The sequence below is a fragment of the Scyliorhinus canicula genome, chromosome 20 (genome assembly GCF_902713615.1).
Source record: "Scyliorhinus canicula chromosome 20, sScyCan1.1, whole genome shotgun sequence".
NCBI classification, from domain to species: domain Eukaryota; kingdom Metazoa; phylum Chordata; class Chondrichthyes; order Carcharhiniformes; family Scyliorhinidae; genus Scyliorhinus; species Scyliorhinus canicula.
In genome coordinates this window covers 94,801,835-94,828,293 of record NC_052165.1, presented here as the reverse complement: position 1 = coordinate 94,828,293, position 26,459 = coordinate 94,801,835, and the positions used below count along the sequence as shown (strand labels likewise).

The window sequence follows — 26,459 nt, the reverse complement described above, 5'->3', positions numbered from 1 at the left end:
GAGAAGCCGGAGCTCATGGAGAGGAGGAAGGCCGATGTCATGGTCTTCGCCTCTCTGATTGCACGGCGACGCAAAAGGGGAATAAATTTGTGCAGACTGTATAGCTGATGGGTGAGAAGTATGTTTCTGGGTGTTTATGTGTTGTAACCTGTTTTAATCCATGTTTGTAATCAAATACATTTTTAAAATGTTACAGAGTAAAGCTCCCTCTACACTGTCCCCATCAAACACTCCCAGGACAGGGACAGCACGGTGTTAGATAGAGTAAAGCTCCCTCCACACTGTTCCCATCAAACACTCCCAGGACAGGTACAGCACGGGGTTAGATACAGAGTAAAGCTCCCTCCACACTGTCCCCATCAAACACTCCCAGGACAGGTACAGCACGGGGTTAGATACAGAGTAAAGCTCCCTCTACACTGTCCCATCAAACACTCCCAGGACAGGTACAGCACGGGGTTAGATACAGAGTAAAGCTCCCTCTACACTGTCCCCATCAAACACTCCCAGGACAGGTACAGCACGGGGTTAGATACAGAGTAAAGCTCCCCCTACACTGTCCCCATCAAACAGTCCCAGGACAGGTACAGCACGGGGTTAGATACAGAGTAAAGCTCCCTCTACACTGTCCCCATCAAACACTCCCAGGACAGGTACAGCACGGGGTTAGATACAGAGTAAAGCTCCCTCCACACTGTCCCCATCAAACACTCCCAGGACAAACTATGGTGATGTTGGGACACTTTCCGTACCCCCTCTCTCTCAGCAGCCATGGGTTTTTCAAAGTACAAGTGAAGCTCGCTGTCGGGACTTCCCCCCCCCCCCCCCCCCCCCATTGGAGGTGGAGAATCGTGGAGAATACCGAGTCAGACCCGCTAACGATATACAAACGGCATTTATAGAACATGCGGAGTGGAACGCATTGACCCATCTGTCGCGGCAAATTGCGATTCGGCGTGAAACCAGCGCTGGCCATGATTTCGGCGTCAGAACCGATTCTTCGCCCAATCGCCTTCCCCGATTTCAAAGTCGCCCAACGGGGAATCCTGGCCCATTAATATCGACCTCTCATGGATTTCGGGGCATACAGGGAATGGGAAACCTCAAATGGCGGAGAGATTTGGGAAAAGTAAGTTTGAAAATCACCCGTGTCTCCGGAATATAATATTAGCCACAGGTCTTGTCTGCACTTTAATTGACGTACTGGGTCTGAGCGTCACTGGCTGGGTCTGCATTTATTGCCCGTCACTAATTGCCCTTGAAAAGGTGCTACTGAGCTGCATTCTTGAACCACCGCAATACTCAACGTTCGAAGTTGTGATTTTATCGAAAATGGTGCCCCAGAATCAGATTTTGCTGCTCTATCTACTTAATCCTTCCCACGGTGTCCACCTCTTCATTCTGCGTTACTCAATTCAAAGGTCCCAAACTGCCCTGTCTTAGTATCAAGTTCTCATTTCCCTGACTGTTTGCGGTGCTGAAGAACAGGATAATAATTAACTCTAATGATGGGGAGCTGGACATTGTTCATTGGGAGCAGCTTGAAGTCTTATCCGATTTTCCAATCCTCACTTTCTAAATGTGTATGTTTTTCTAATTAGTCCTGAACTTTGTCCAAACCACTCCTCCCAGTTTCTACAATCCGTTTCCGAAAGGTAGTTTTCCCCAGAGGCCTGGACAGCTCACGGAGACCTGCCACCACTCTCACTGATTGAAGAGCACAGTCTGTAGTTCTGCCATGCCTGGGTTTGCTCAGTGTTGAACCTATTCTCCCAGATCCTTTACCCAGCCAAGACTTTACTGAATGAGGCAGCATGCTTGAGGGACCGAATGGCCAGTCCTGCCCCAGTGGTCAATGTTCTTTTGTTCTCATGCTGAGGATGCGCATCATAAGTAAGGATGGCATTGATTTGCCCATCTATAGTTGCCCGTGAGAAGTGGATGGTGAATCTCACCCTTTAATGTGTTGAACACAAGAAGGTATTTTACATGTTGACATTAAACTATCAGAAGTCCAAAATATCCACAGGAACATAAACCCCCCCAACCTCTCGCATACCAGCACCCTAACACGCCCCTCCTTCCTAATTCCCCTCCCCCCCAGCTCCTCCCTCCCCCGCCCCCTCCTCCCACCCCCCCAACCTCTCGCATACCAGCACCCTAACACGCCCCTCCTTCCTAATTCCCCTCCCCCAGCTTCTCCCTCCCCCGCCCCCTCCTCCCACCCCCCCAACCTCTCGCATACCAGCACCCTAACATGCCCCTCCTTCCTAATTCCCCTCCCCCAGCTACTCCGACCCCCGCAAAGCAGCACAGTCGCACAGTGGTTAGCACAGTTGATTCACAGCTCCAGGGTCCCAGGTTCGATTCCCCGCTTGGGTCACTGTCTGTGCGGAGTCTGCAGGTTCTCCCCGTGTGTGCGTGGGTTTCTTCCGGGTGCTCCGGTTTCCTCCCACAGTCCAAAGACGTGCAGGTTAGGTGGATTGGCCGTGATAAATTGCCCTTAGTGACTAAAAATAGTTAGGAGGGGTTATTGGGTTACGGGGATAGGGTGGAAGTGAGGGCTTAAGTGGGTCGGTGCAGACTCGATGGGCCGAATGGCCTCCTTCTACACTGTATGTTCTATGTAAGAATCACTCGACGAGGAGGCATCACCCTCCGCAGGGCCACGGCCCAGTCCTCACCTCCCCTACCCAACCCCTCCCATTTACACAATGGCCGAGATTCTCCCAACGGGAGACTAAGTGCCGACGCCGGAGTGAAAACCGGAATGTTTCATTCCGGCGTCAGAGGCCACTCCTCGCCCTCTATTCTCCCGCCCCCGGGGGGTAGGAGCGGCGCCGCACCATTTACGCGTGCCGGGCCTTGGCGCCGCGTAAATGACATCACCCGCGCATACGCGGTTACCGTCCTCCCTGCGGGCGCCCCGGAGTGATATCGGATGGATCTTGCGGGGTGGCGGAGGAAAGGAGGTCCTCCTTCGGAGAGGCCGGCCCGCCGATCGGTGGGCACCGATCGTGGGCCAGACCCCTTTTGAGGCCCCTCCGGTGCTGGATCCCCCTTCCCCCCCCTCACAGGCCCCCCCCCCCCCCCCCCCCCCCAGCGTTCCAGCGCTGTTCCCACCGGCAGCGACCAGGTGTGGACGGCGCCGGCGGGAACCCGTCGTATTGGGCAGGCCGCTCGGCCCATCCGGGCTGGAGAATCGCCGCTCGCCCGTTGCAAACAGCGAGCGGCGATTCTCCGAGCAGCCAGCCGTGAATCTCGCCGCGCCGGTTTGGGGGGGAGGGGGGGGGGGGGGGGAGAATTGCCTGCGGGTGCCGGGGTGGCGTGGCGGACTCGCCCGGTGCCCCGACGATTCTCCAACCCGGCGTGGGGGGGGAGGGGAGAATTGCGCCCATAATCCCCTCCACTGGAGTGACCTTCCTTGTGGTGTTCTTTATGATCCTTGTTACCAGGGTGGACGTTGTGGCTTCACAAAGCCCACAGAAGCTCAGTTCATTAACAAAGATTACATTTATTTACGCTACCTATTAAAGCTCGACCACTTACTCCGAGAGTAAAGAACAATCTACAATCTACACCCTACTAACGCTGGTCTTACACTCTGGGCTGGATTCTCCCCCAGCCAGCGGGGCGGGGGGTCCCAGCGGGGCGGGGGGTTCCAGCAGGGCGGGGGGTCCCAGCGGGGCGGGGGGTCCTAGCGGGGCGGGGGGGGTCCCAGCAGGGCGGGGGGGGTCCCAGCGGGGTGGGGGGTCCCAGCGGGGCGGGGGGTCGCAGTGGGGCGGGGGGGGGTCCCAGCGGGGAGGGGGGTCGCAGCGGGGCGGGGTGTCCCAGCGGGGCGGGGGGGGTCCCAGCGGGGCGGGGGGTCGCAGCGGGGCGGGGGGTCCCGGCGGGCGGGGGGTCCCAGCGGGGTGGGGGGGTCCCAGCGGGGCGGGGGGGCGTCCCAGCGGGGCGGGGGGGTCCCAGCGGGGCGGGGGGTGTCCCAGCGGGGCGGGGGGTCCAGGCGGGGCGGGGGGTCCCGGCGGGCGGGGGGTCCTGGCGGGCGGGGGGTCCGAGCGGGCGGGGGGTCCCAGCGGGGCGGGGGGTCCCAGCGGGGCGGGGGTCCCAGCGGGGCGGGGGGTCCCGGCGTGTGGAGGGTCCCAGCGGGGCGGGGGTCCCGGCGGGTGGGGGATCCCGGCGGGGCGGGGGGTCCCAGCGGGGCAGGGGGCCCTGGCGGGGCGGGGGTCCCAGCGGGATGGAGTGGCGTGATCCACTCCGGCATTGGGCCTCCCCAAAGGTGCGGAAGTCCCGGCACCTTTAGGGGCCAAGCCCTAACATTGAGGGGCTAGGCCTGCGCCGGAGTGGTTGGCGCTCTGCCGCTGGCGTGGATGGCCTTTGGCACCCCGCCATCCGTGGCATAAGGGATTGCGCCGGCCGGCAGAACTCCGCGCATGCGCCGGGGAGGGGGTCACTTCCGCGTCAGCCATCATGTAGGCTATGGCCAACGTGGAAGGAAAAGAGTGCCCCCGCGGCACAGGCCCGCCCGCCGATCGGTGGGCCCCGATCATGGGCCAGACCACCATGGGGCCACCCCCCGGGGCCAGATCGCCCCCCCCCCCTCTCCCGTGGGACCTCGGAGCCCGCCCGCACCGCCAGTCCCGCCGGTAATGGAGGTGGTTTGATTCACCCCGGCGGGACTGGCATTATAGCAGCAGGACTTCGGCCCATCGCGGGCCGCAGAATCACCGGGGAGGGGCCCGCCAATCGGCGCGGTGCGATTCCCGTCCCAGCCGAATATCCAGTGCCTGGAGAATTCGGCGGCCGGCGGGGGCGGGATTCGCGCCGGCCCCCAGCGATTCTCCGACCCGGCGGGGGGTCGGTGAATCCAGCCCTTTATCTATACCTGGTCTGTACTCTCTATCATTGCTCGCTCTAGCTCTCAACTCTCACCTTCTACCAGAAATCTGTGAGTCAGTGCTTCATATCGTTCTGCATCTACTTCCATCTAGCGGTTATTTATGATATGACATTAACCCTATGCATTCTGAATACTCCCATAATGTCACATCCCCCTTTCTTTGAGATATAAAATGGTTGAAATCCTTTCTAACTTTTTTTACGGACATATTTGAGAATGCTGTTATACATTTCAGGCTTTAATGTTATTTTGCATATCATAATTTCACTTTCAGAGTTACAGTCCTTTGTGTTTCTACAAATTCAGTCTATTAGGTGGTTTCCTTTTGATCTTTATCAACAGGGGGCTTGAGTTTAAGAGCCGCGGGGTTATGCTGCAACTATACAGGACCTGGTGAGACCACATTTGGAGTCTTGCGTGCAGTTCTGGTCACCTCATTATAGGAAGGATGTGGAAGCATTGGAAAGGGTGCAAAGGAGATTTACCAGGGTGCTGCCTGGTTTGGAGGGTAGGTCTAATGAGGAAAGGTTGAGGGAGCTAGGGCTTTTCTCTTCGGAGCGGAGAAGGATGAGGGGCAACTTAATAGCGATTTCTAAGATGATGACGAGGATAGATAGAGTGGACGTTCAGAGACTATTTCCTCAGGTGGATGTAGCTGTTACAAGGGGGCATAACTATAAGATTCAGGGTGGGAGATACAGGAGGGATGTCCGAGGTAGGTTCTTTACTCAGAGAGTGGTTAGAGTGTGGAATGGACTGCCTGCTGTGATAGTGGGAGTCGGACACTTTAGGAACTTTCAAGCGGTTATTGGATAGGCCCATGGAGCCCACCAGAATGACAGGGAGTGGGATAGCTTGATCTTGGTTTCGGACAATGCTCCGACATCGAGGGCCGAAGGGCCTGTTCTGTGCTCTGTTCTATGTTCTCAATGCTCTTTCAGTGTCATTGGAGTTGTCTGTTGTTTGTTCTGTATGTGTAGCCGATGACAATGCTGTTGGTGAGTCAATATTACTGAACATGGTGGTTGGCTCCGGAAACTGCAGCCATTTCTGAACTCTGAGTAATGCTGGTGAAGCATCAGTCCTGCCGCAGTCTGTACCGCATACGATCGTACTGTAACCTCATTTCACACCTTTGCAACGTCTGACCAACCACCATTTGGATGACATATCCTGACGATATCTCCTTCTTTGAGTGGCGGTAATTGTTTTGCATGCCTGTCATTAGGGATTATGTGGAGTTCAATCAGAACGGCGGTCACTTTTTTAGCAAGCGCTGAAGGCAGTGGTCCGGGGAGAAATTATTTTGTTTAAGGCTCGTGGGTATAAGGGAAGGAGGGAGGAACATGACCGTCTCGTGAGCGAGATGGTGGAGGTGGACAGGGAATATTCGAGGGTGCCCACCGTGGAGGGATTGGCAAGGAGGGATTTTGCTGCATCCAGGGAAATATTGAAGATCCGGACTGGTTCTGGGGATGTGGTGTCAGAGCCAGGGAAGATAAATGAGGCATTTAGAGAGTATTACCAGGGACTTTATGAGGCAGACCCAGGAGGAGAGGAGGGGGATATGGTGTGGTTTCTGGATGAGCTGGAATTTCCCCAGGTGGAGGAAGCAAAGAGGCAGGAGTTGGAGGAGCCCCTGGGGCTGAGGGAGGTGCTGGAGAGTATGAGGGGTATGAAGTCGGGGAAGGCCCCTGGGCCGGATGGGTACCCGGCAGAATTTTATAAGGAATTTTCGGCGGACCAGGCATCACATCTGTTGGGGGCGTTTAATGAAGCTGGAGAAGGGGAGGGTTGCCGGAGACGATGAAGCAGGCAGTCATCGCACTAACCCCCCCAAAAAAGGGAAGGGTCCGGTGGAATGTGGGTTGTATAGACCCATATCACTATTGAACACAGATGTGAAAGTATTGGCTTAGTTGTTGGCGAGGAGGATGGAGGATTGTGGCCCGGGGGTGGTTGCAGAAGATTAAACAGGCTTCGTGAAGGGCAGGCAGCTGCCGAGTAATATAAGACGGCTGGTAAATTTGGTGTTGAATCCGTTGAGGGCTCTGGGTACCGGAGGTGGTGGTGTCCATGGACGCGGAGGAAGCATTTGATCGGGTGGAGTGTCGGGTACTTGTTTGAAGTTTTCGGAAGGTTTGGATTTGGCTGAGATTTGTGGCATGGGTGCGGTTGCTGTATGTGTCACCAAGGGCGAGGGTGAGGATGAATAATATGAGCTCACGAAGCTTTGACTTACACAGGGGTACGAGGCAGGGGTGCCCGCTGTCGCCGCTGCTGTTTGCGCTGACCACAGGGCCATTGGCGATGGCTCTCAGGGGGTCGGCAGAGTGGCAGGAGATAATGAGGGGACAGAGGGAGCGTCGGGTGTCGCTCTATGCCGATGACCTCTTGCTGTATGTTTCGGATCCGTTGGAGAGTATGGGAAGGATTATGGGCCTGTTGGGGAGGTTTGGAGGTTTCCCGGGATACAAGCTGAATTTAGGGAAAAGCGAAATATTCCCGGTGAATGAGCTGGCACAGCGGGCTAATTTAAGGGGAATGCCCTTTACAGTAGCGAGGGATAGGTTTAGGTATTTGGGGATTCAGGTAGTGAGGGAATGGACGGGGCTCCATCAGTGGAACTTAACAAAGCTGGTGGAGGAGGCCAGGGAGGATCTTAAGAGGTGGGATACACGGCACTTAACGTTGGCGGGGAGGGTCCAAGTGGTGAAAATGAAGATTCTGCCGAGGCTCTTGTTTATCTTTCAGGCTCTCCCGATCTTTATACCAAAGGCCTTTTTTTGGAAAGTGGACATGATCATCTCGGACTTTGTATGGGCAGGGGCGATGCCGAGGGTGGGGAGGACCCTGCTACAGAGGCAAAGGCAGCAGGGGGTGTGGGGGGGGGGGGGGGGGGGTGATTTGGCATTGCCAATCTCGCTTCATTATTATTGGGCGGAGAATGTGGACAAGGTGCGGCGGTGGTGGGAAGGAGAAGGGGTAGAGTGGGTTAGGATGGAGGAGGAATCTTGTAAGGGGTCTAGTTTGAGGGCTATGGTGACGGCAGCATTGCCAATGGCTCCGAGTAGGTATTCAAGGTGGTGCAGTCCACGGTGAAGATATGGAATCAGTTGAGGAGACATTTTAGAGTTGGTGCTAACGGCGCTGTGTGAGAATTAAAGGTTTGAGGACGGTGGGGGATGGATAGTGTATACAGGAGGTGGAGGGAAGTGGGGCTGCTCAAGGTGAGGGATCTGTATTTGGAGGAAGGAATCGCCAGTCTGGAGGAGCTAAGGGGGAGGGTAGAGCTGCCGAGGGGGAGTGAGTTCAGGTATCTACAGGTTAGTGACTTTGCATGAAAGGTTTGGAAGGGGTTCCCTAGATTGCCAGGATACACCCTGCTGGAGCGACCTGCTTCCGGGTGTGGAAGGGGAGGGAAGAATTGGGGATATATATAAGTGGCTGGGGGAGCAGGGAGGCGAGTGGGTGGTGAAGATTAAGGACAAATGGGAAGCGGAGTTGGGAATGGCGATCAGTTGGGGAGTATGGAGTGAGCCACTACAAAGGGTAAATGGGACCTACTCTTGTGCAAGGATGAGCCTGATACAGTTTAAGGTGGTGCACAGGGTGCATATGACTCGGGCGAGAATAAGAAGTGGGTTCTTTCAGGGTAGCAGATGTCATGTGAGAGTACCTTTAAGAAATGATGGTTTAGAAAATAGCTGTAGCGGATGTACCTTTAAGAAATGGGTGTTTATCAGTGATGTCAGAGTGTGGGTGGAGCTGGGCTGTCCGTCTGCTTTTACATTCGCTTTGGGCTGTCTGCTACAGGATGTGTTTAGTTTTGTTTTAGGTTTGGAGAAGCTTCAATCACAGCAAGGTGTGTACAAATCTCTGCAGCTTATGCAGTAGTGAAGTTAAACCTGATGTCTTTCTGTAAAAAGTGTTCTTTTTATGTTATGGATGTTGCAAGGAAAGATTAAGAGTTACTTAGAGAGTACTGTATTCTTTGGGGATTTATTGGTGTTGATAGTTGTTAAGATATTTACTGTGGGTTTATAAAGTGTTAATTGGTTTCATAGAATAAACATTATTTTACTTTAAAAAATACTTTTCCATTTCTGCTGCCCCACACCTGTAGAGTGGGCTGTGTGCTCCACATAACCACAATCTAGTAAAAGTTGTGGGTCAGGTAAACTCCATGATACACTTTGGGGTTCTCTAAACCCTGGCCCATAACACAGATGAGTGTGAGAGGTGTGGGCGGGGGCCAGCGAATCACACGCACATGTTTTGGAGTTGTGAAATATTGGGAAGATTCTGGGTGGGAGTGTTCGCCGTCTTAGCCAGGATAGTGGAGGAGGGAATGGACTCGGTACCTTTGGTGGTGATAATTGGGGTTTCAGAGAAGCCGGAGCTCATGGAGAGGAGAAGGCCGATGTCATGGTCTTCATCTCTCTGATTGCACGGCGACGCAAAAGGGGAATAAATTTGTACAGACTGTATATCTGATGGGTGAGAATTATGTTTCTGGGTGTTTTTGTGTTGTAACCTGTTTTAATCCATGTTTGTAATCAAATACATTTTTAAAATGTTACAGAGCAAAGCTCCCTCTACACTGTCCCCATGAAACACTCCCAGGACAGGTACAGCACGGGGTTAGATACAGAGTAAAGCTCCCTCAACACTGTCCCCATGAAACACTCCCAGGACAGGTACAGCATGGGGTTAGATACAGAGTAAAGCACCCTCCACACTGTCCCCATCAAACACTCCCAGGACAGGTACAGCACGGGGTTAGTTACAGAGTAAAGCTCCCGCTACACTGTCCCCATCAAACACTCCCAGGACAGGTACAGCACGGGGTTAGATACAGAGAAAAGCTCCCTCTACACTTTCCCCATCAAACACTCCCAGGACAGGTACAGCACGGGGTTAGATACAGAGTAAAGCTCCCTCTACACTGTCCCCATCAAACACGGGGTTAGATACAGAGAAAAGCTCCTTCTACACTTTCCCCATCAAACACTCCCAGGACAGGTACAGCACGGAGTTAGATACAGAGTAAAGCTCCCTCCACACTGTCCCCATCAAACACACCCAGGACAGGTAGAGCACGGGGTTAGATGCAGAGAAAAGCTCCCTCTACACTGTCCCCATCAAACACTCCCAGGACAGCTACAGCACGGGGTTAGATACAGAGTAAAGCTCCCTCTACACTGTCCCCATCAAACACTCCCAGGACAGGTACAGCACGGAGTTAGATACAGAGTAAAGCTCCCTCTACACTGTCCCCATCAAACACTCCCAGGACAGGTAGAGCACGGGGTTAGATACAGAGTAAAGCTCCCTCTACACTGTCCCCATCAAACACTCCCAGGACAGGTACAGCACGGGGTTACATACAGAGTAAAGCTCCCTCTACACTGTCCCCATCAAACACTCCCAGGACAGGTACAGCACGGGGTTAGATACAGAGTAAAGCTCCCTCTACACTGTCCCCATCAAACACTCCCAGGACAGGTACAGCACGGGGTTAGATACAGAGTAAAGCTCCCTCTACACTGTCCCCATCAAACACTCCCAGGACAGGTACAGCACGGGGTTAGATACAGAGTAACGCTCCCTCTTCACTGTCCCCATCAAACACTCCCAGGACAGGTACAGCACAGGGTTAGATACAGAGTAAAGCTCCCTCCACACTGTCCCCAACAAACACTCCCAGGACAGGTACTGCACAGGGTTAGATACAGAGTAAAGCTCCCTCTACACTATCCTTATCAAACACTCCCAGGACAGGTACAGCACGGGGTTAGATACAGAGTAAATCTCCCTCTTCACTGTCCCCATCAAACACTCCCAGGACAGGTACAGCACGGGGTTAGATACAGAGTAAAGCTCCCTCTACACTGTCCCCATCAAACTGTCCCAGGTCAGTGTGGAGTCCTGCTTTAGGTGTCTGCAAGTTGGAATTTAAACCGCAGACTAACTTGGCAGTCTAAGAATATAATATTAAATCTATCCAAAGGTAAGAATCTTAAGTCGTGTAATATTGCCCATTCATGAGTTAAGTGGCAGGTTACCAAGCAGTGGCTGTGTCTCAGGTCAAAATTCACTGTTGGAGAGCTGGATGGTGGGTGTTAAAGCCTCTGCGGGTATAACGAGTTTCAATGTTTCTCCTTTTGTTTTGGACCAGGCTAAGTGAACAGGTGACCTAATGGCCCCTGCTGTCCTTGATCGTACAGTGTCCTCGCAATGAGATTTGGGATTCAACCTGATTGAGGCTTACGCTGTTGTCCTGTAACTGCTGTCGGAAGCTTCCAGAAATTATTCTTCAGCAATGTGAAACGTACAGCTCGATGGGAATTTGCCATTGAAAATTAACATCAATTTAATTGAGTAATACTGATTGAAAAGTTAAAAACTGTGGAAGGTATGAACTGCAAAAGAGAAATTTAAATCCAGACAAATTGTCAGTGCATTAACAACTTTGACCAAAGGGATTTAGAATCAGAGAGGTTTAGTAACTCTTTCAGGGAGCAGGGGGTAAACTTTAATGGTGAGTTGCCTCCCTCATACTCACGGGCTGCAGACTGGGGAAAGTGTAATTAAACTCGTTCATAAAACCGATACCCTGATTGGAGATTGCTAGAACTCAGATTTTGTATCCTCTACAGCAGAGACCAGAGGATACAATCACCTGTTCTTCCCGACTATCCTGGGTGGGATTTTCCGTTCTCCGGAGAATTTCATAATTGGCGATCGGGCGGAGAATCCCTTTTGATGATGGAATCGGGGGCGGGACCTGGTTTCGGACACTCCGCCCCCTCCGAAACGGCGTCATCGAGGATCGCAGCGCACACCATTGGGGCAGCCTCAGGACGTCACCTGAAGGCCCTCCCCCGATGTTCCGCTCCCGATGGGCCGAGTTCCCGATGGCACAGTTGAGTCATGGTCTCTGCGGTCAGGGACCCGGTGTGACGGGTGAGGACTGTGTCCTGCACAGCCACAGGTGGCCAGGAGCCATGTTGCTGGTTGGGGAAGGGGTGGGGCTTCGGCGAGGGCTGGGGGGAGACTGGTGTGGGTGTAGCAAGCGGGTGGCAATGGGGTATCCAGGTGGACACTATCTGGCAGGTCAGGTCCCCGCATGGCCAGCGCCATGTTGTACTGTGCCACCGCTGCAGGTCACCGACTTGCGCATGCGCAGCCACGGACCCGGCAATCGTCCGGTCGGTATTGTCGTGGAGTCCTGCGTTTTACACGGCGCAGATGCTGGCTCCTAACCGGATCGGTGCCAGGGCAGCACCAATTTCTCCCACGTAAAACGCCACGGCTCTTGCGGACATCGCCTCCAAATCGGAGAATCCCATACATTTACCACAGAACATGTGAGACAGGATTCTCCGTCCCCAGTGACGCCGGAATCACAGAGCACGATCGAGCGGAGAATTGCCTTGACGGAATGCCATGCTCCGGGGCCTCGAATGCAGCGTGAAGGCGTTCTACACCGCACGTGAACGCCGTTGGCGTATCGTTATCTGGGTATTCTCTGGGACCTCCCGTGATTCACCGTCTCCGACAGGAGGAACTACCGACTGCGAGGTTCACTTGTGGTTTTAAAAGTCGGGGAAGGAGGTGCCATGGCTGTTGTGGGAGAGCGAGGGGGTCGGTCATGTTACCATATGGGTGGCCGTGGACTGGCAGCCCAGCCACTGGCAGGGTTGGCTCGGGACCGAGGCCGGGCGGAGTAGCGGGGTTGACCAGGGGATGGGCCGCGGGGTTGGGGCACCTTCCGTGGTACTGGGGTGCCCTGTCACGGACTGTCATTGCTGCAGCCTGCTGCTCAACCCATTGAACACCCACGTTGCCCATCCAAGGGGGAAGGCCACAGTTGCCTCTACCCTCTCCCATGTCCACACTCCCTGCACCTAACCCCCCCCCCCCCCCACTCCACTCCACACCTACAACCCTTTGCGTGACTCCATCACACGCTCCCATCAAACCCTTGGGGTTGCGGAGGTGGGGACGGTGTGGTGTGGGGTGAGGGTGGAGAGGGAAGGGGTACTGGGGCGATGTGCAGTGGCTCACCTGGGGGGGCTCCTGACACGGGCCCACCTCCAACAGCTGCTCCTCCCCACCTACCTCCCCCCCACCTCCAGCACCCCTCTGCAGCCCAGCCCAGCCCGTCCCTCACACCCTCCTGACAGGGCACCAAGGCAGCTTGGAACATCTGTGAACAGCTGTTTATTGTGAAGAGGTGAACATTCCGATAGGTTTGTGCCCTAACCCCTAAGGCTATCCTGTCTGCTGCACCATTGCCAACTTAGGGCAGCATAGTGGTTAGCACAGTTGCTTCACAGCTCCAGGGTCCCAGGTTCCATTCCCGGCTCTGGGTCACTCTCTGTGCGGAGTCTGCACATCCTCCCCGTGTGTGCGTGGGTTTCCTCCGGGTGCTCCGGTTTCCTCTCACAGTCCAAAGATGTGCAGGTTAGGTGGATTGGCCATGATAAATTGCCCTTAGTGTTGGGTGGTGTTACTGGGTTACGGGGATAGGGTGGAGGAGTTGACCTCGGGTAGGATGCTCTTTCCAAGAGCCGGTGCAGACTCGATGGGCCGAATGGCCTCCTTCTGCACTGTAAATTCTATGATTCTTAACTGATGTTTAATTTCTGGCCTCAGGGTCCCTAACGGTCCGTCAAGGTGGTCCCTCAGGTGTATCAGGCATGGAGGCAGCCTGGGGCTGTTCCTACCCTGTGGCCTGCTTCCCTTTGGTAACCGTCCCTGGATGGGCCCGCCAGTCTCTCGAGTGTTTCAGGTGGCGTGGTGCCAACCTGTTCTGCCCGCCACCCATGCGCCAGGGATGGGGGGGTGACGAGGGGAGTCCAAGGCACTGTAGTGTTGCGGCACCTCACCTGCGTGGGTCACTGGCACGGACCCCAACACCTCCTCCTCCCTCAGGGTGCCGAATGGCCCCTGATGTACCGCCGCACGTGGGCACCAGATAGTGTCCCAGGAGCCTCTTCACTAACACCACCCAACCAAGGTGAGTGTCTCTGGGAGGGGCTGTGCTGGAAAGCTGGCGTCATCCACGGTCTGGTGCCCCGGCGAGTCGCGGGCTCGCGGTGAGTGGCTCAGATCGCATCAGGCCCGGCCTCATCGCTAGTCGGGCTCTGGGGTTGTGGCCGGGGTGGGGAGTGGGGAGGGGGGGGGGGCACCAGAAGGTCCTGCCTCGTCGCCAGGTGATCCTTAAAGATACAAGACGTGATGCTTGATTGGGTTGTGGGTTGGGGTGGTGGAGGGGTGATGGGGTGGGGGATGTAGGGAGGTGGTGGGGTGGGGGGGGTGGAGTGGTGTGGGGGGGTGGTGTGGGGGTGAGGTGGGGGGTGGGGGGGTGGTGGAGTGGTGTGGGGGGGTGGGGTGGGGGTGGGGGGGTGGTGGAGTGGTGTGGGGGGGGGTGGGGTGGTGTGGGGTATGGTGGGGTGGTGGAGTGGTGTGGGGTGGTGGAGTGGTGTGGGGGGGTGGAGTGGTGTGGGGGATGGTGGGGTGGTGGAGTGGTGTGGGGGGGTGGGGTGGTGTGGGGGATGGTGTGCAGGTGGTGGAGGGGTGTGGGGGGTGGTGGCTTGGTGTGGGGGGGTGGGGTGGTGTGGGGTATGGTGGAGTGGTGTGGGGTGGTGGAGTGGTGTGGGGGGGTGGAGTGGTGTGGGGGATGGTGGGGTGGTGGAGTGGTGTGGGGGGGTGGGGTGGTGTGGGGGATGGTATGCAGGTGGTGGAGTGGTGTGGGGGTGTGGGGGGTGGTGGCTTGGTGTGGGGGGGTGGGGGGGTGGCGCGGTGTAGGGGGGTGGGGAGTGGTGTGGGGTGGTGGAGTGGTGTGGGGGGGTGGAGTGGTGTGGGGGATGGTGGGGTGGTGGAGTGGTGTGGGGGGGTGGGGTGGTGTGGGGGATGGTGTGCAGGTGGTGGAGTGGTGTGGGGGTGTGGGGGGTGGTGGCTTGGTGTGGGGGGGTGGGGGGGTGGCGCGGTGTAGGGGGGTGGTGGAGTGGTGTGGGGTGGTGGAGTGGTGTGGGGGGGTGGAGTGGTGTGGGGGATGGTGGGGTGGTGGAGTGGTGTGGGGGGGTGGGGTGGTGTGGGGGATGGTGTGCAGGTGGTGGAGTGGTGTGGGGGTGTGGGGGGTGGTGGCTTGGTGAGGGGGGGTGGGGGGGTGGCGCGGTGTAGGGGGGTGGGGAGTGGTGTGGGGGATGGTGTGGGGGGGTGGAGTGGTGTGGGGGGGTGGGGTGGGGGGTGGGGGGGTGGTGGAGTGGTGTGGGGGGGTGGGGTGGTGTGGGGTATGGTGGGGTGGTGGAGTGGTGTGGGGGGGTGGAGTGGTGTGGGGGATGGTGGGGTGGTGGAGTGGTGTGGGGGGGTGGGGTGGTGTGGGGGATGGTGCGCAGGTGGTGGAGTGGTGTGGGGGTGTGGGGGGTGGTGGCTTGGTGTGGGGGGGTGGGGGGGTGGCGCGGTGCAGGGGGGTGGGGAGTGGTGGGGGGGTGGTGTGGGGGATGGTGTGGGGGGGTGGAGAGGGGGGTGGTGGAGTGGGGGGGTGGTGGAGGGGTGTGGGGGGGTGGTGTGGGGGGTGGTGGAGTGGGGGGGGTGGTGGGGTGGGGTGGTGTGGGGGATGGTGTGGGGGGTGGTGTGGTGTAGGAGAGGTGGGGGGGGTGGGGTGGTGTGGGGTGGGGGAGGTGGGGGGGTGGTGGGGTGGTGTGGGGTGGGGTGGTGTGGGGGGATGGAGTGGTGTGGAGGATGGTGTGGGGGGGTGGTGGAGTGGTGTGGGGGGTGGTGGAGTGGTGTGGGTGGGTGGTGGAGTGGTGTGAGTGGGTGGTGGGGTGTGGGTGGGTGGTGGGGTGTGGGGGATGGTGGGGGGTGGTGTGGGGGGGTGGTGGAGTGGTGTGGGGGGGGCTGGGGGGGGTATGGGGGGGGTAGTGTGTGGGGGGGGGGGTCCTACACCCCATAAGGACGCCACAACTCAGCGGGGGCTCCCTTGATTTCCCGATGCTGCCCTCCACCTTGTTGACTGCCTGCTCTCCGAGCCCACCGACCAGGTTCAATGCCCGCTTGCTCCACGATGCCGAGGGGCCGCAGGTCTGACGACCCCGTCCAGTCTTCTCTCTCCCCCTGCCTTGTCCGAGGGGGGGGGGGAAACAGAAAATGCACAGTGTTCGGCAGTCGGACACGAGCAGGTGGCAGAGCACCCGGCCATGGCTGGTGTATGGGTGCTGGCTCACTGTGCAGGGTGGGGTGTGAGCAGACTACCGGAATGGGGGATTTGGTCGACCACTGGGTATCGGGGGAGGGGGGGGGGGGGGGTACGGATGTGTGAGACAAGAGTTGGTGCCAGGGGCATAGTGCTGGTCGTGCAGCTGTTTCTGGGACTGCTGGCCGGTCCACATGCTGGAGCCCACGGCACACACAGCATCCCCCAACTGCGCCCAGGCCCGATGTACGGCGGTGGGTGGCAGCCCCCTTCCTGCCTTGGGAAACAGGGTGCTGCACGGCATCCAGCAGGGGCTGGAGCTCTCTATCTGCAAACTGCGGTCTCGCTCTTCGAGCTTCCATCTTGTCAGCTGGAATAATTGCGTGTGGCGTTAGGAGACTGTGATAAAGCCATTGTCTGTTCTGTGTTTCCTTATTCATTCCTGTCCTGGCTGCCTTGAATCTACAATCTTCTTGTTAGCTGCTGCAAACCGAAACACCCCTGGTCTAATGGACTAGCCCAGGACTTACCTCTCGGTTCTGTGGCAGAGCGCACGATGTCTTGGTAAGCAGCCAATCAGGAAGGCTGAAATTCTAAGCCATCCCCTGTTGTGGTTTGCGATTGGTGGAGCCATTGAGAATCCTCATGAAGAGAGGTGGGTCATGGGAACATTGTCTTGAGTTGAAGGGGTTCAGTTTGGAGGCAGTTGGAAAGCACACTCTCTTTCTGCCCTCTCTCTCTCTCTCTCTGCCAGACGTGTAAAGACACTCTGATTTAAAAGACAGACAGGAATCACAACAGCAAAGGAAACCTCGAGAGTGAAAGTTTGCAAGCAATTTCCCGTCAGGTCTGTGATTTTTTAAATTCTCTGTCTGAATGGCTGGGAAGAACCCAAACTGAGAACGTTCTTCAGTGTTTCTGCTCAAGGATCAGGTGAAAGGAAAAATCCTCAGGTGCAAAGTACCAGCAATATCTCAGAGAGATAGCGCTCCATCTGGTGGTCGAAGGTCAGCATTGCATTAACCTGAATACCTCCTGCGGATAGCTCCGTCTGGTGGTCAGAGGTCAGATTTGCACCAATCTCAATCTCTGATAGCACGGTAGCATAGTGGTTAGCACAAATGCTTCCCTGAACAGGCGCCGGAATGTGGCGACTAGGGGCTTTTCACAGTAACTCCATTTGAGCCCTACTCGTGACAATAAGCGATTTTCATTTCATTTCATACAGAGCAGAAGGAGGCCATTCGACCCACCAGGTCTGCACCGACCCACTTAAGCCCTCACTTCCACCCTATTCCCGTAACTCAATAACCCCTCCTAACCTTTTTGGACACTCAGGGCAATTTAGCATGGCCAATCCACCTAACCTGCACGACTTTGAACTGTGGGAGGAAACCGGAGCACCCGGAGGAAACCCACACAGACACGGGGAGAACGTGCAGACTCCGCACAGACAGTGACCCAAGTTGGGAATTGAACCTGGGACCCTGGAGCTGTGAAGCCACAGTGCTAACCACTGTGCTACTGTGCTGCCTGAATTTGCACGGAAAAGGTTCTCCCGGATGGAACTTATAAGGCAAAGGCCAGGCTTGTGGTAAGGGGATTTGAAGAAAACCTAGAAGATCAGGATTTAAGGGTAGATTCACCTTCAGCAGGAAAGGTTATTTTAAAGATCTTCGTGGCTCTATTAGCCACAAAGGCATGGGAATGCAAATCTATAGATATAAAAGCTGCCTTTTTGCAGGGGCATCAGCTCCAAAGAGACATTTTTCTCCGTCCTTTGAAAGAGGCAGCTAACACAGAAGGGGTACTCTGGAAGTTGAACAAATGTGTATGTGGAGTGAATGATGCATCTAGAGTCTGGTACTTTTCAGTAAGGTCAGTCTTGTTAAAGTTAGGCTGTTGCCAGTTGAAAGCAGATCCTGCAATGTTTTACTGGCATTATTTTTTTTTTTTTTTTTTTTTTTATAAATTTAGAGTACCCAATTAATTTTTTCCAATTAAGGGGCAATTTAGCGTGTTCAATCCACCTACCTTGCACATCTTTGGGTTGTGGGGGCGAAACCCACGCAAACACGGGGAGAATGTGCAAACTCCACACGGACAGTGACCCAGAGCCGGGATCGAACCTGGGACCTCAGCGCCGTGAGACTGCAGTGCTAACCTACTGAGCCACCGTGCTGCCCATTTACTGGCATTATAAAGGAAATCTTTCTGGCATCTTTATGATGCATGTCGATGATTTTTTGTGGGGTGGGACTAGTGATTTTGAAGCTATTGTAATCTCTGGTTTGAGAAAAGTATTCAGGGTTGGAAGTCAGGCTTCCGGTGCATTTAAATATATTGGACTGGAAATCGGACAGACTAAGTTAGGGGCAACTTTGTGTCAGCAATCTTACTTGGAAAGCATCAGTCCAATAGCAATTAGTCGTGGCCGGGTTTCACAAAAAGACGCAATGGTTTTGAAGATGGAAAAAGAGCAATTGCGAAGTTTAATTGGGCAGCTGGATTGGTTAGGTAGACAGACTAGACCGGACGTGAGTTTTGATGTCTTAGAGTTGAATACAAAAATGAATGATCCCAAAGTGGAAGACATAATAAGAGCAAATAAAGCGTTGGCCAAACTAAAAATGCAGGTTTGTGTTTTGAAGTTCCCGGTTTTAGGTGACCTTAGGCAAATTAAACTCGTAGCTTACAGTGATGCGTCCGATGCAAATTTATGTGATGGGGCTTCAAGCGCAGGAGGTTTTATAATTTTCCTTTTGGGGAACAATGGTAAATGTTGCCCTCTTGTGTGGGAAACAAAGAAAACAAGGAGAGGGTCAAAAGCACTTTGGCTGCTGAGACGTTAAGCCTTGTAGAGGCGGGGGATATGGCCTTTTATATATCTCAGATATTGACAGAAATATTGGGATTAGGGGATTTGGGAAATATACCTATTGACTGTCACATTGACAATAAACCCGTATGGGAAAATGTGCACTCTAACAAAAAGTGTAAATGAGAAAAGATGAAGAATAGACATCGTAAGTTTGAAGCAGATGTTGGACAGAGGGGAAATAGCAAAAATTAAATGGGTCGACACCTAGCTATCAACTGTCAGACTGTTTTACGAAAAGAGGGGCGAGTACACAGAAACTTTTGGATATTATTAATGAAGGGCGCCTGTTTCTGTGACTGTTTCAAAAAAAAGGGGGAGTAAATTGCGTGTGGTTTTGAGTTTCTTGTATTTTTGTTTTTCCGGGGGAAACTAACATTTACAAAATTATTTATTTCTGCAAGGAAGGGGAGACTGTTAAGGGATGGGTTGAGAGACATTCCAATCAGTTGTCCCATTTATGTTAAGTATCCAATAATTGACACTGATATGTAAAAGGGTCACAGGTGGCTCTTGTGGCATGTGATGTGGTGATAGTTTTGTACAGAGTGTGTTCAAGGAAAATAAAGGTGTTTGTGAAAAGGAGAAGAACTCTTGACTCTTCACTCAACAGCAGCCAGCAGCTAACACCTGCCCGGGATCTCACAGACCTCGGTGCACAGGTGTATCCGCGGATCACAGGGAGTGGCCCATCTCCGTCTGGGATTGTGCCACATCACGCTGCGCCTGTACCACCATCCTGAGGGTCTGTGCCACGCCGGCTAGTGACTGGGCCGCCTCCCTCTAGGACTGGTCCCTCTGGGACTGGGCCACCTCCTTCTGGGACTGGGCTACCTCCTTCTGGGACTGGGCCACCTCCTTCTGGGACTGGGCCACCTCCCTCTGGGACTAAGCCGCCTCCTTCTGGGACTGGGCCACCTCCCTCTGGGACTGGGCCACCTCCCTCTGGGACTGGGCCGCCTCCCTCTGGGACTGGGCCACCTCCTTCTGGGACTGGGCCACCTCCTTCTGGACTGGGCCACCTCCCTCTGGGACTGAGCCACCTCCCTCTGGGACTGAGCCACCTCCCTCTGGGACTGGGCCACCTCCCTCTGGGACTGAGCCACCTCCCTCTGGGACTGAGCCACTTCCCCCTGGGACTGGGCCACCTCCCTCTGGGACTGGGCCACCTCCCTCTGGGACTGAGCCGCCGCCTTCTGGGACTGGGCCACCTCCCTCTGGGACTGGGCCTCCCTCTGGGACTGGGCCTCCCTCTGGGACAGGGCCACCTCCCTCTGGGACTGGACCTCCCTCTGGGACTGGGCCCTCTGGGACTGGGCCTCCCTCTGGGATTGGGCCACCCTCTGGGACTGGGCCGCCTCCCTCTGGGACTGGGCCTCCCTCTGGGACTGGGTCCCCTCCCTCTGGGACTGGGTCCCCTCCCTCTGGGACTGGGTCCCCTCCCTCTGGGACTGGGCCTCCCTCTGGGACTGGGTCCCCTCCCTCTGGGACTGGGCCTCCCTCTGGGACTGGGCCTCCCTCTGGGACTGGGTCCCCTCCCTCTGGGACTGGGCCTCCCTCTGGGACTGGGCCTCCCTCTGGGACTGGGTCCCCTCCCTCTGGGACTGGGTCCCCTCCCTCTGGGACTGGGCCTCCCTCTGGGACTGGGTCCCCTCCCTCTGGGACTGGGCCTCCCTCTGGGACTGGGCCTCCCTCTGGGACTGGGTCCCCTCCCTCTGGGACTGGGCCTCCCTCTGGGACTGGGCCTCCCTCTGGGACTGGGTCCCCTCCCTCTGGGACTGGGCCGCCCTCTGGGACTGGGCCACCCTCTGGGACTGGGTCCCCTCCCTCTGGGACTGGGCCACCCTCTGGGACTGGGTCCCCTCCCTCTGGGATTGGACCGCCTCCCTCTGGGACTGGGCCTCCCTCTGGGAGTGGGTCACCTCCCTCTGGGACTGGGTCACCTCCCTCTGGGACTGGGTCACCTCCCTCTGGGACTGGGTCACCTCCCTCTGGGACTGGGCCTCCCTCTGGGACTGGGCCTCCCTCTGGCACTGGGCCTCCCTCTGGGACTGGGCTTCCCTCTGGGACTGGGCCGCTTCCCTCTGGGACTGGGCCTCCCTCTGGGACTGGGCCTCCCTCTGGGACTGGGCTTCCCTCTGGGACTGGGCCGCCTCCCTCTGGGACTGGGCCTCCCTCTGGGACTGGGCCTCCCTCTGGGACTGGGCCTCCCTCTGGGACTGGGCCTCCCTCTGGGACTGGGCCTCCCTCTGGGACTGGGTCCCCTCCCTCTGGGACTGGGCCGCTTCCCTCTGGGTCTGCGAACGCCGGCCTCCGCCTAGGAAATGCCGCCAACGTTCCCAGCCACGGCCCGCTGTGACTGGGCCAGACTGCGGAGCGCCGCTGCGATGTCCAGGTGGCTCTGGGACATGGCTGCCTGTGAGAGGGCAGCGCTGTCCTGAGTCTCGGGCAGAGGGCTGGTGTTTGGGCTGCTCTCCCCGTCAGTGCTCGGCCCTCTGGGAGGCACCGGCCCTGGCACTGGCTGGGAGGGGGGGCTCCCGATGGACCCACCCATCTCCCGCAGGTCCTGCAAGAGACAAGACGGCATGTATGGTTAGACCGTGGAGGGGTGGGGGTGTTGGAGGTGGAGGTGTGGGGAGGGTCATGGGCAACCGCAACTCAGCAGGGTCTCACAACCCATGACCCCACTCCACCCCGGTGACCTCCCTTTCCTCTGGGCCACCGGCCACGCTCAGTGCCCTCTGCTCGGGCACGGTGAGGGGACGCAGGTCTGGTGGTGCCCCTCGGGTCATCTCCCGCTCCCGGTGGTTGTGCGCGGCCTTTTCCGGGGGGTGGGTGGGTGAAAACACATGCAACAAAACGTTTAGATGGTCAAACGCTTGCAGCCTGGGGGTTGGGTAGATGGCGGCCTCAATGGCCAGGGTACCCGGCCATGGCGGATGGCATGGATGCGGGCATGTGGGGCAGGGTGGGGGGGGGGGGGGTCGGCTGTCCCCCACCCTCAGGATGTCGTGAAGTTTGTTTCCTGCACTGCATGCCAGTCCGGACGATGTTACCCACGGCGCTGACCACCTCAACCACCTGCGCCCAGGTACGGCGAACGGCGGCGCCTGGCGGCTTTCCTCCCGGGACGGGGTACAGGGTCACCCGCCTCTCCTCTGCGGCGTCCAGGAGGGTTTCCAGCTCAGCGTCCCTGATCCATGGCGCTGCTCTCCTCCCCGCCATCTTGTTGATCAGGACAGTGTGTGTGGGGGGATGGACCGTTTAAGTGCGGCTGCGGCGTGTGAGACTCACGTGCGCCAGTCACGAACACGACGAATCCGGCACCTTTTCTCGTGGAATTGATCGTGTTCCACGTGGCGATGGTGCAGGTGTTGCGCTGATTCTTTTGTTGCAAAACTCCACACGTCCTCCGCTGGCTCCAACACTCAGTCTCAGAAACAGAGAATCCAGCCCATTGTGTTTCTCTGCCTGAACCTGGCCTTTCAATGATACAGCTGTGTCCTTGTTATATCTTTCCACTTGTCAGAACACAGTCTGACTTGAACAATTCAACTTGCTCTGTAAAATGGTGGAACTGCGGGTTTTCAAATGGTTGCAGTCTGCTATCTCAGAACTGAGGATGCCCAAATTGTCGTCTTCAATGCATTTTTGCAAGAACAAAGAGAACTCCAGTGAGCAGTGTGGTGATGTGCATCGCTGTAGATACACAAGGGGTTAATGTAAGTACACGTAGACCAGCTAGACACTAGAGGGAGCACCGACACACAGACACTCAACCAATAGATCAGTAAGATAGGACACAACCAATGGGCATTCACGATACAGAGGTGACACTACCACAGGGGGGCATTACACCAACCCATATATAAAAGACACAACACACATGATCTTCCTCTTTCCAGTGGAGACACTCAGTGAGTACAGACACAGGGTTGATTGAACATCACACCCACCACGTGGATTGTAGCAGACTGGTTTGTCAGCCTGAGTAACTATAGAAGGATTAACAGTAGAGGCAAATCCGAGTAGGAGAATTGTTAATAGTTTAATAAACGTGTTGAAGTTATCTCCACGTCTGAACCTTCCTTTGTCAGAATGAACATCAAGGAAGCAGCTTGTGCTACGCCAAGAGCAGAACAAAACAAACAAATGTCAATATTTTGGCCATTTGGTTAAAGCTGAAAAGATTCTTCGGGAGGCAATGTGGAGGGCAACAAAGCGATGGGGGACCCAGACTTAATTGGCTGTCAATCGGCACAGGGCGAATTTCGACGAGCGACATTGGATCTCCATAGGATCCATATAATCCCGACAGAGCAGATAGAGGCCATTCAGCCTATCGATTCTGCACCGACCCTCTGAAACTGCCTGGTCTCTCTCCCCCACACATTGATCATGGTCAATCCACCAAACCTGTGCTACCGTGCCACCCCTGCGTACCCGGGAATTGAACCCACGCTGTTGGTGTCATTCCGCATCACGAATCAGCCGTCCAGCCAACTGAGCTAACCGGCCCCATGTGAGGGGCCACGGCGACACAATGGTTATTTAGCACTGCTGCCTCACAGCACGAGGGACCCGGGTTCAATTCCGGGCTCGGGACACTGTCTGTGCGGAGTCTGCACGTTCTCTCCGTGTCGGCGTGGATTTCCTCCGGGTGCTCCGGTTTCCTCCCACAGTCCAGAGATGTGCTGTTAGGTGGGGTTACGGAGTTGGGACGGGGTGTGGGCTGAGTGAGGGTGCCCTTTCGGAGGATCAGAGACTGGCGAGCCGAACGGACCCCTTCTACACTGTCGGGATTCGATTCTATTCTAGGATCCCGCAAGACAGATGAGTGCGACAGACCAACACAAATCTCCGAGTAGGAGTATCTAGTAGCAGCAACACATTTAATCCAGGAGGTTAGCACACAAACATACCCGGATCAGGCAAATTTAGTGTGTATGAGCCTCACCCCAGGATAGATAAGAGGCCCATTCAGGCTGCCGGCTCGTGTGTTTTTGAGTGGCTTATTTGCCTGTTCATTCTAGCGCTGTGAAGCAATGCAAGTTAAGAAAATGGAAGGTAACCGTTTTTGGTTTTTTTGCTGCTGTCCCCTCTTACAGATACACAAATGGACCGCGCCAGTGAAGAAAGGAAGTTGAGGGATCTGTACACGAGCGGTGGACTGGAGGTGATCATTCAGAAAATGCAGTCAGGGCTTAATAATTCAGAGAGTGCCACACTTCACATTGCAATAACGGGAGGGCCAGGCAGTGGCAAATCAGCCTTTATCAATGCTTTACGGGGAGTTAGTGATGATGATACAGATGCAGCTCCAACATGCGTAACGAAAATAACAAGGGAACCGAAGATGTATAAATATCGGAACAATGACGCGGTCACGATCTGGGACCTCCCTGGAATTGGAAACCCAAATTATGAAGCCAGTAAATATTTGGAGCAGGTGCAGTTTGACAAATACGATTTCTTCATTATCCTCAGCGCTACTCGCTTTACAGAGAATGACTTGTTCCTGGCCAAGGAGATTCAGGCCAGGAAGCAGAAATTTTATTTTGTCCGAAGCAAAGTGGATCATGACCTGGATGCGAGCAAACGCCGCGAGAAGTCCCAGTATGATGAAAGCCGAACGCTGCAGGAACTCCGCAACGTCTGTGTTGAGGGTTTGGGGGAGGCGAAGATAGTATCTCCACAGGTCTTCCTGATTTCCAGTTGGGATCTGGACAGGTTTGATTTTGGGAAACTGCAGGAAGTCCTGGAAGGGGATCTCCCTGCTCTGAAGAGACGGAGCTTTTTGTTGTCCCTCCACAAGATCGCCTTGTCAGTCATCGAGAAGAGGAAAGAAGACTTGATGGGTGCAATTTGGAAGTTTGCCGGCGCATCGGCTGCTGCTTCCATAGTGGTGCCAATCCCAGGATTATCCCTTGCATCTGACATTCCCATGTTGGTCACCATGCTCTCCTCCTACCGCAAAGACCTTGGTCTGGAAGACAATTCCCTTGGCAGAGTGGCGAAGAGCATTGGGAAGACAATGGAAGAGCTGAAAACTGAGGTAAAGTCCAGTTTTGGACTGGAGGTGTCAGCGATCACCGTCTTCCAGGCGCTGGTGAAGACTACAATGACGGAATTCACGTTTACTGACATTCTGAAGGTCGGCAAGTTGCCCTATAAAGTTACCTACACAGTGCTGGAGACGGCTGTGAAGGAGATGACAGAAGATGGGAAGAGGATACTGCAGAAAGCCCTCTCAATAGACGAGATGGATAAATGACTGATTCAAACCCCAGTTTCTCATTGTCCTGAACACAGGAATACTCACTCGTATATAAAAAATCCTATCACAACACTTAATGTGAAATACATACACAGACACTAACAAACACTGACGGACATAAAGGGTGTGATTCTCTGGTGCTACACTGCGTGTTTCTCGATGAGGTGTCATTCACTAGTGACGGGATTCGCTCTTCCTGTCGCTTGTCAATGACATTTCCCATTGAATCCACCCCACGCTGGCAGGAATCCCGCTGCCAGGGGAAAAAGGGAATGAGGGACAACTGGCAAATTCTGGCCAAATACACACCCATCTACCAACCTACTGACTGGTCAACACAGGATGAAAAATATTGATATGTATCTCCGTCAGCCAATAATCTTTTCTCTGTTTTTCTAAACGGACAATTACTGGGGTGACAAGATGGCTCCAGCTGGTCACATGCTGGCTTCTGGAAGTTTCTGAGCAGTTTGAAAGCAGACAAAGGCTAACACCTCAAATGACCGGGAGTGGGAGTCCCTGCACCGTATAACTATTCCAGCAAAGCCAACACGATGGCTCGGCAGACGAGACTGCTACACCAACCAGCTATGAACAAAGGCAGCGGATTGCAATGCTTCACCTCCAATCCAGTGCTCAGAGAACAAAGAACAAAAGAACAAAGGAAAGTACAGCACAGGAACAGGCCCTTCGGCCCTCCAAGCCCGTGCCGACCATGCTGCCTGTCTAAACTAAAATCTTCTACACTTCCTGGTGTCCGTATCCCTCTATTCCCATCCTATTCATGTATTTGTCAAGATGCCCCTTAAACGTCACTATCGTCCCTGCTTCCACCACCTCCTCCGGCAGCGAGTTCCAGGCACCCACTACCCCCTCTGTGTAAAAAACTTGCCTCGTACATCTCCTCTAAACCTCGCCCCTCGCACCTTAAACCTATGCCCCCTAGTAATTGACCCCTCTACCCTGGGAAAAGGCCTCTGACTATCCACTCTGTCTATGCCGCTCATAATCATGTAGACCTCTATCAGGTCGCCCCTCAACCTCCGTCGTTCCAGTGAGAACAAACCGAGTTTATTCAACCGCTCCTCCTAGCTAATGCCTGATGTGTTCAACGCACAATGGTTTTCAACCAGGGAGGCCTTGTTTAACAAACTCAATCCAGTACCACATGGCCGAGACTGGAGCTGACTGAACTCCTTTA

The 26,459-nt window shown here is 55.4% G+C and overlaps 1 protein-coding gene across 1 annotated transcript; it reads left to right on the top strand.

The window, feature by feature from the left end:
- The first annotated feature begins 22,549 nt into the window (after nt 1–22,549).
- On the top strand, nt 22,550–25,885 carry LOC119954814 (interferon-inducible GTPase 5-like). The gene is made up of 2 exons (XM_038780356.1): nt 22,550–22,655; nt 24,090–25,885. Exons 1-2 carry the CDS (start codon nt 22,550–22,552, stop codon nt 25,253–25,255), a joined length of 1,272 nt encoding a protein of 423 aa, XP_038636284.1. The 3' UTR covers nt 25,256–25,885.
- Nucleotides 25,886–26,459: the final 574 nt, after the last annotated feature.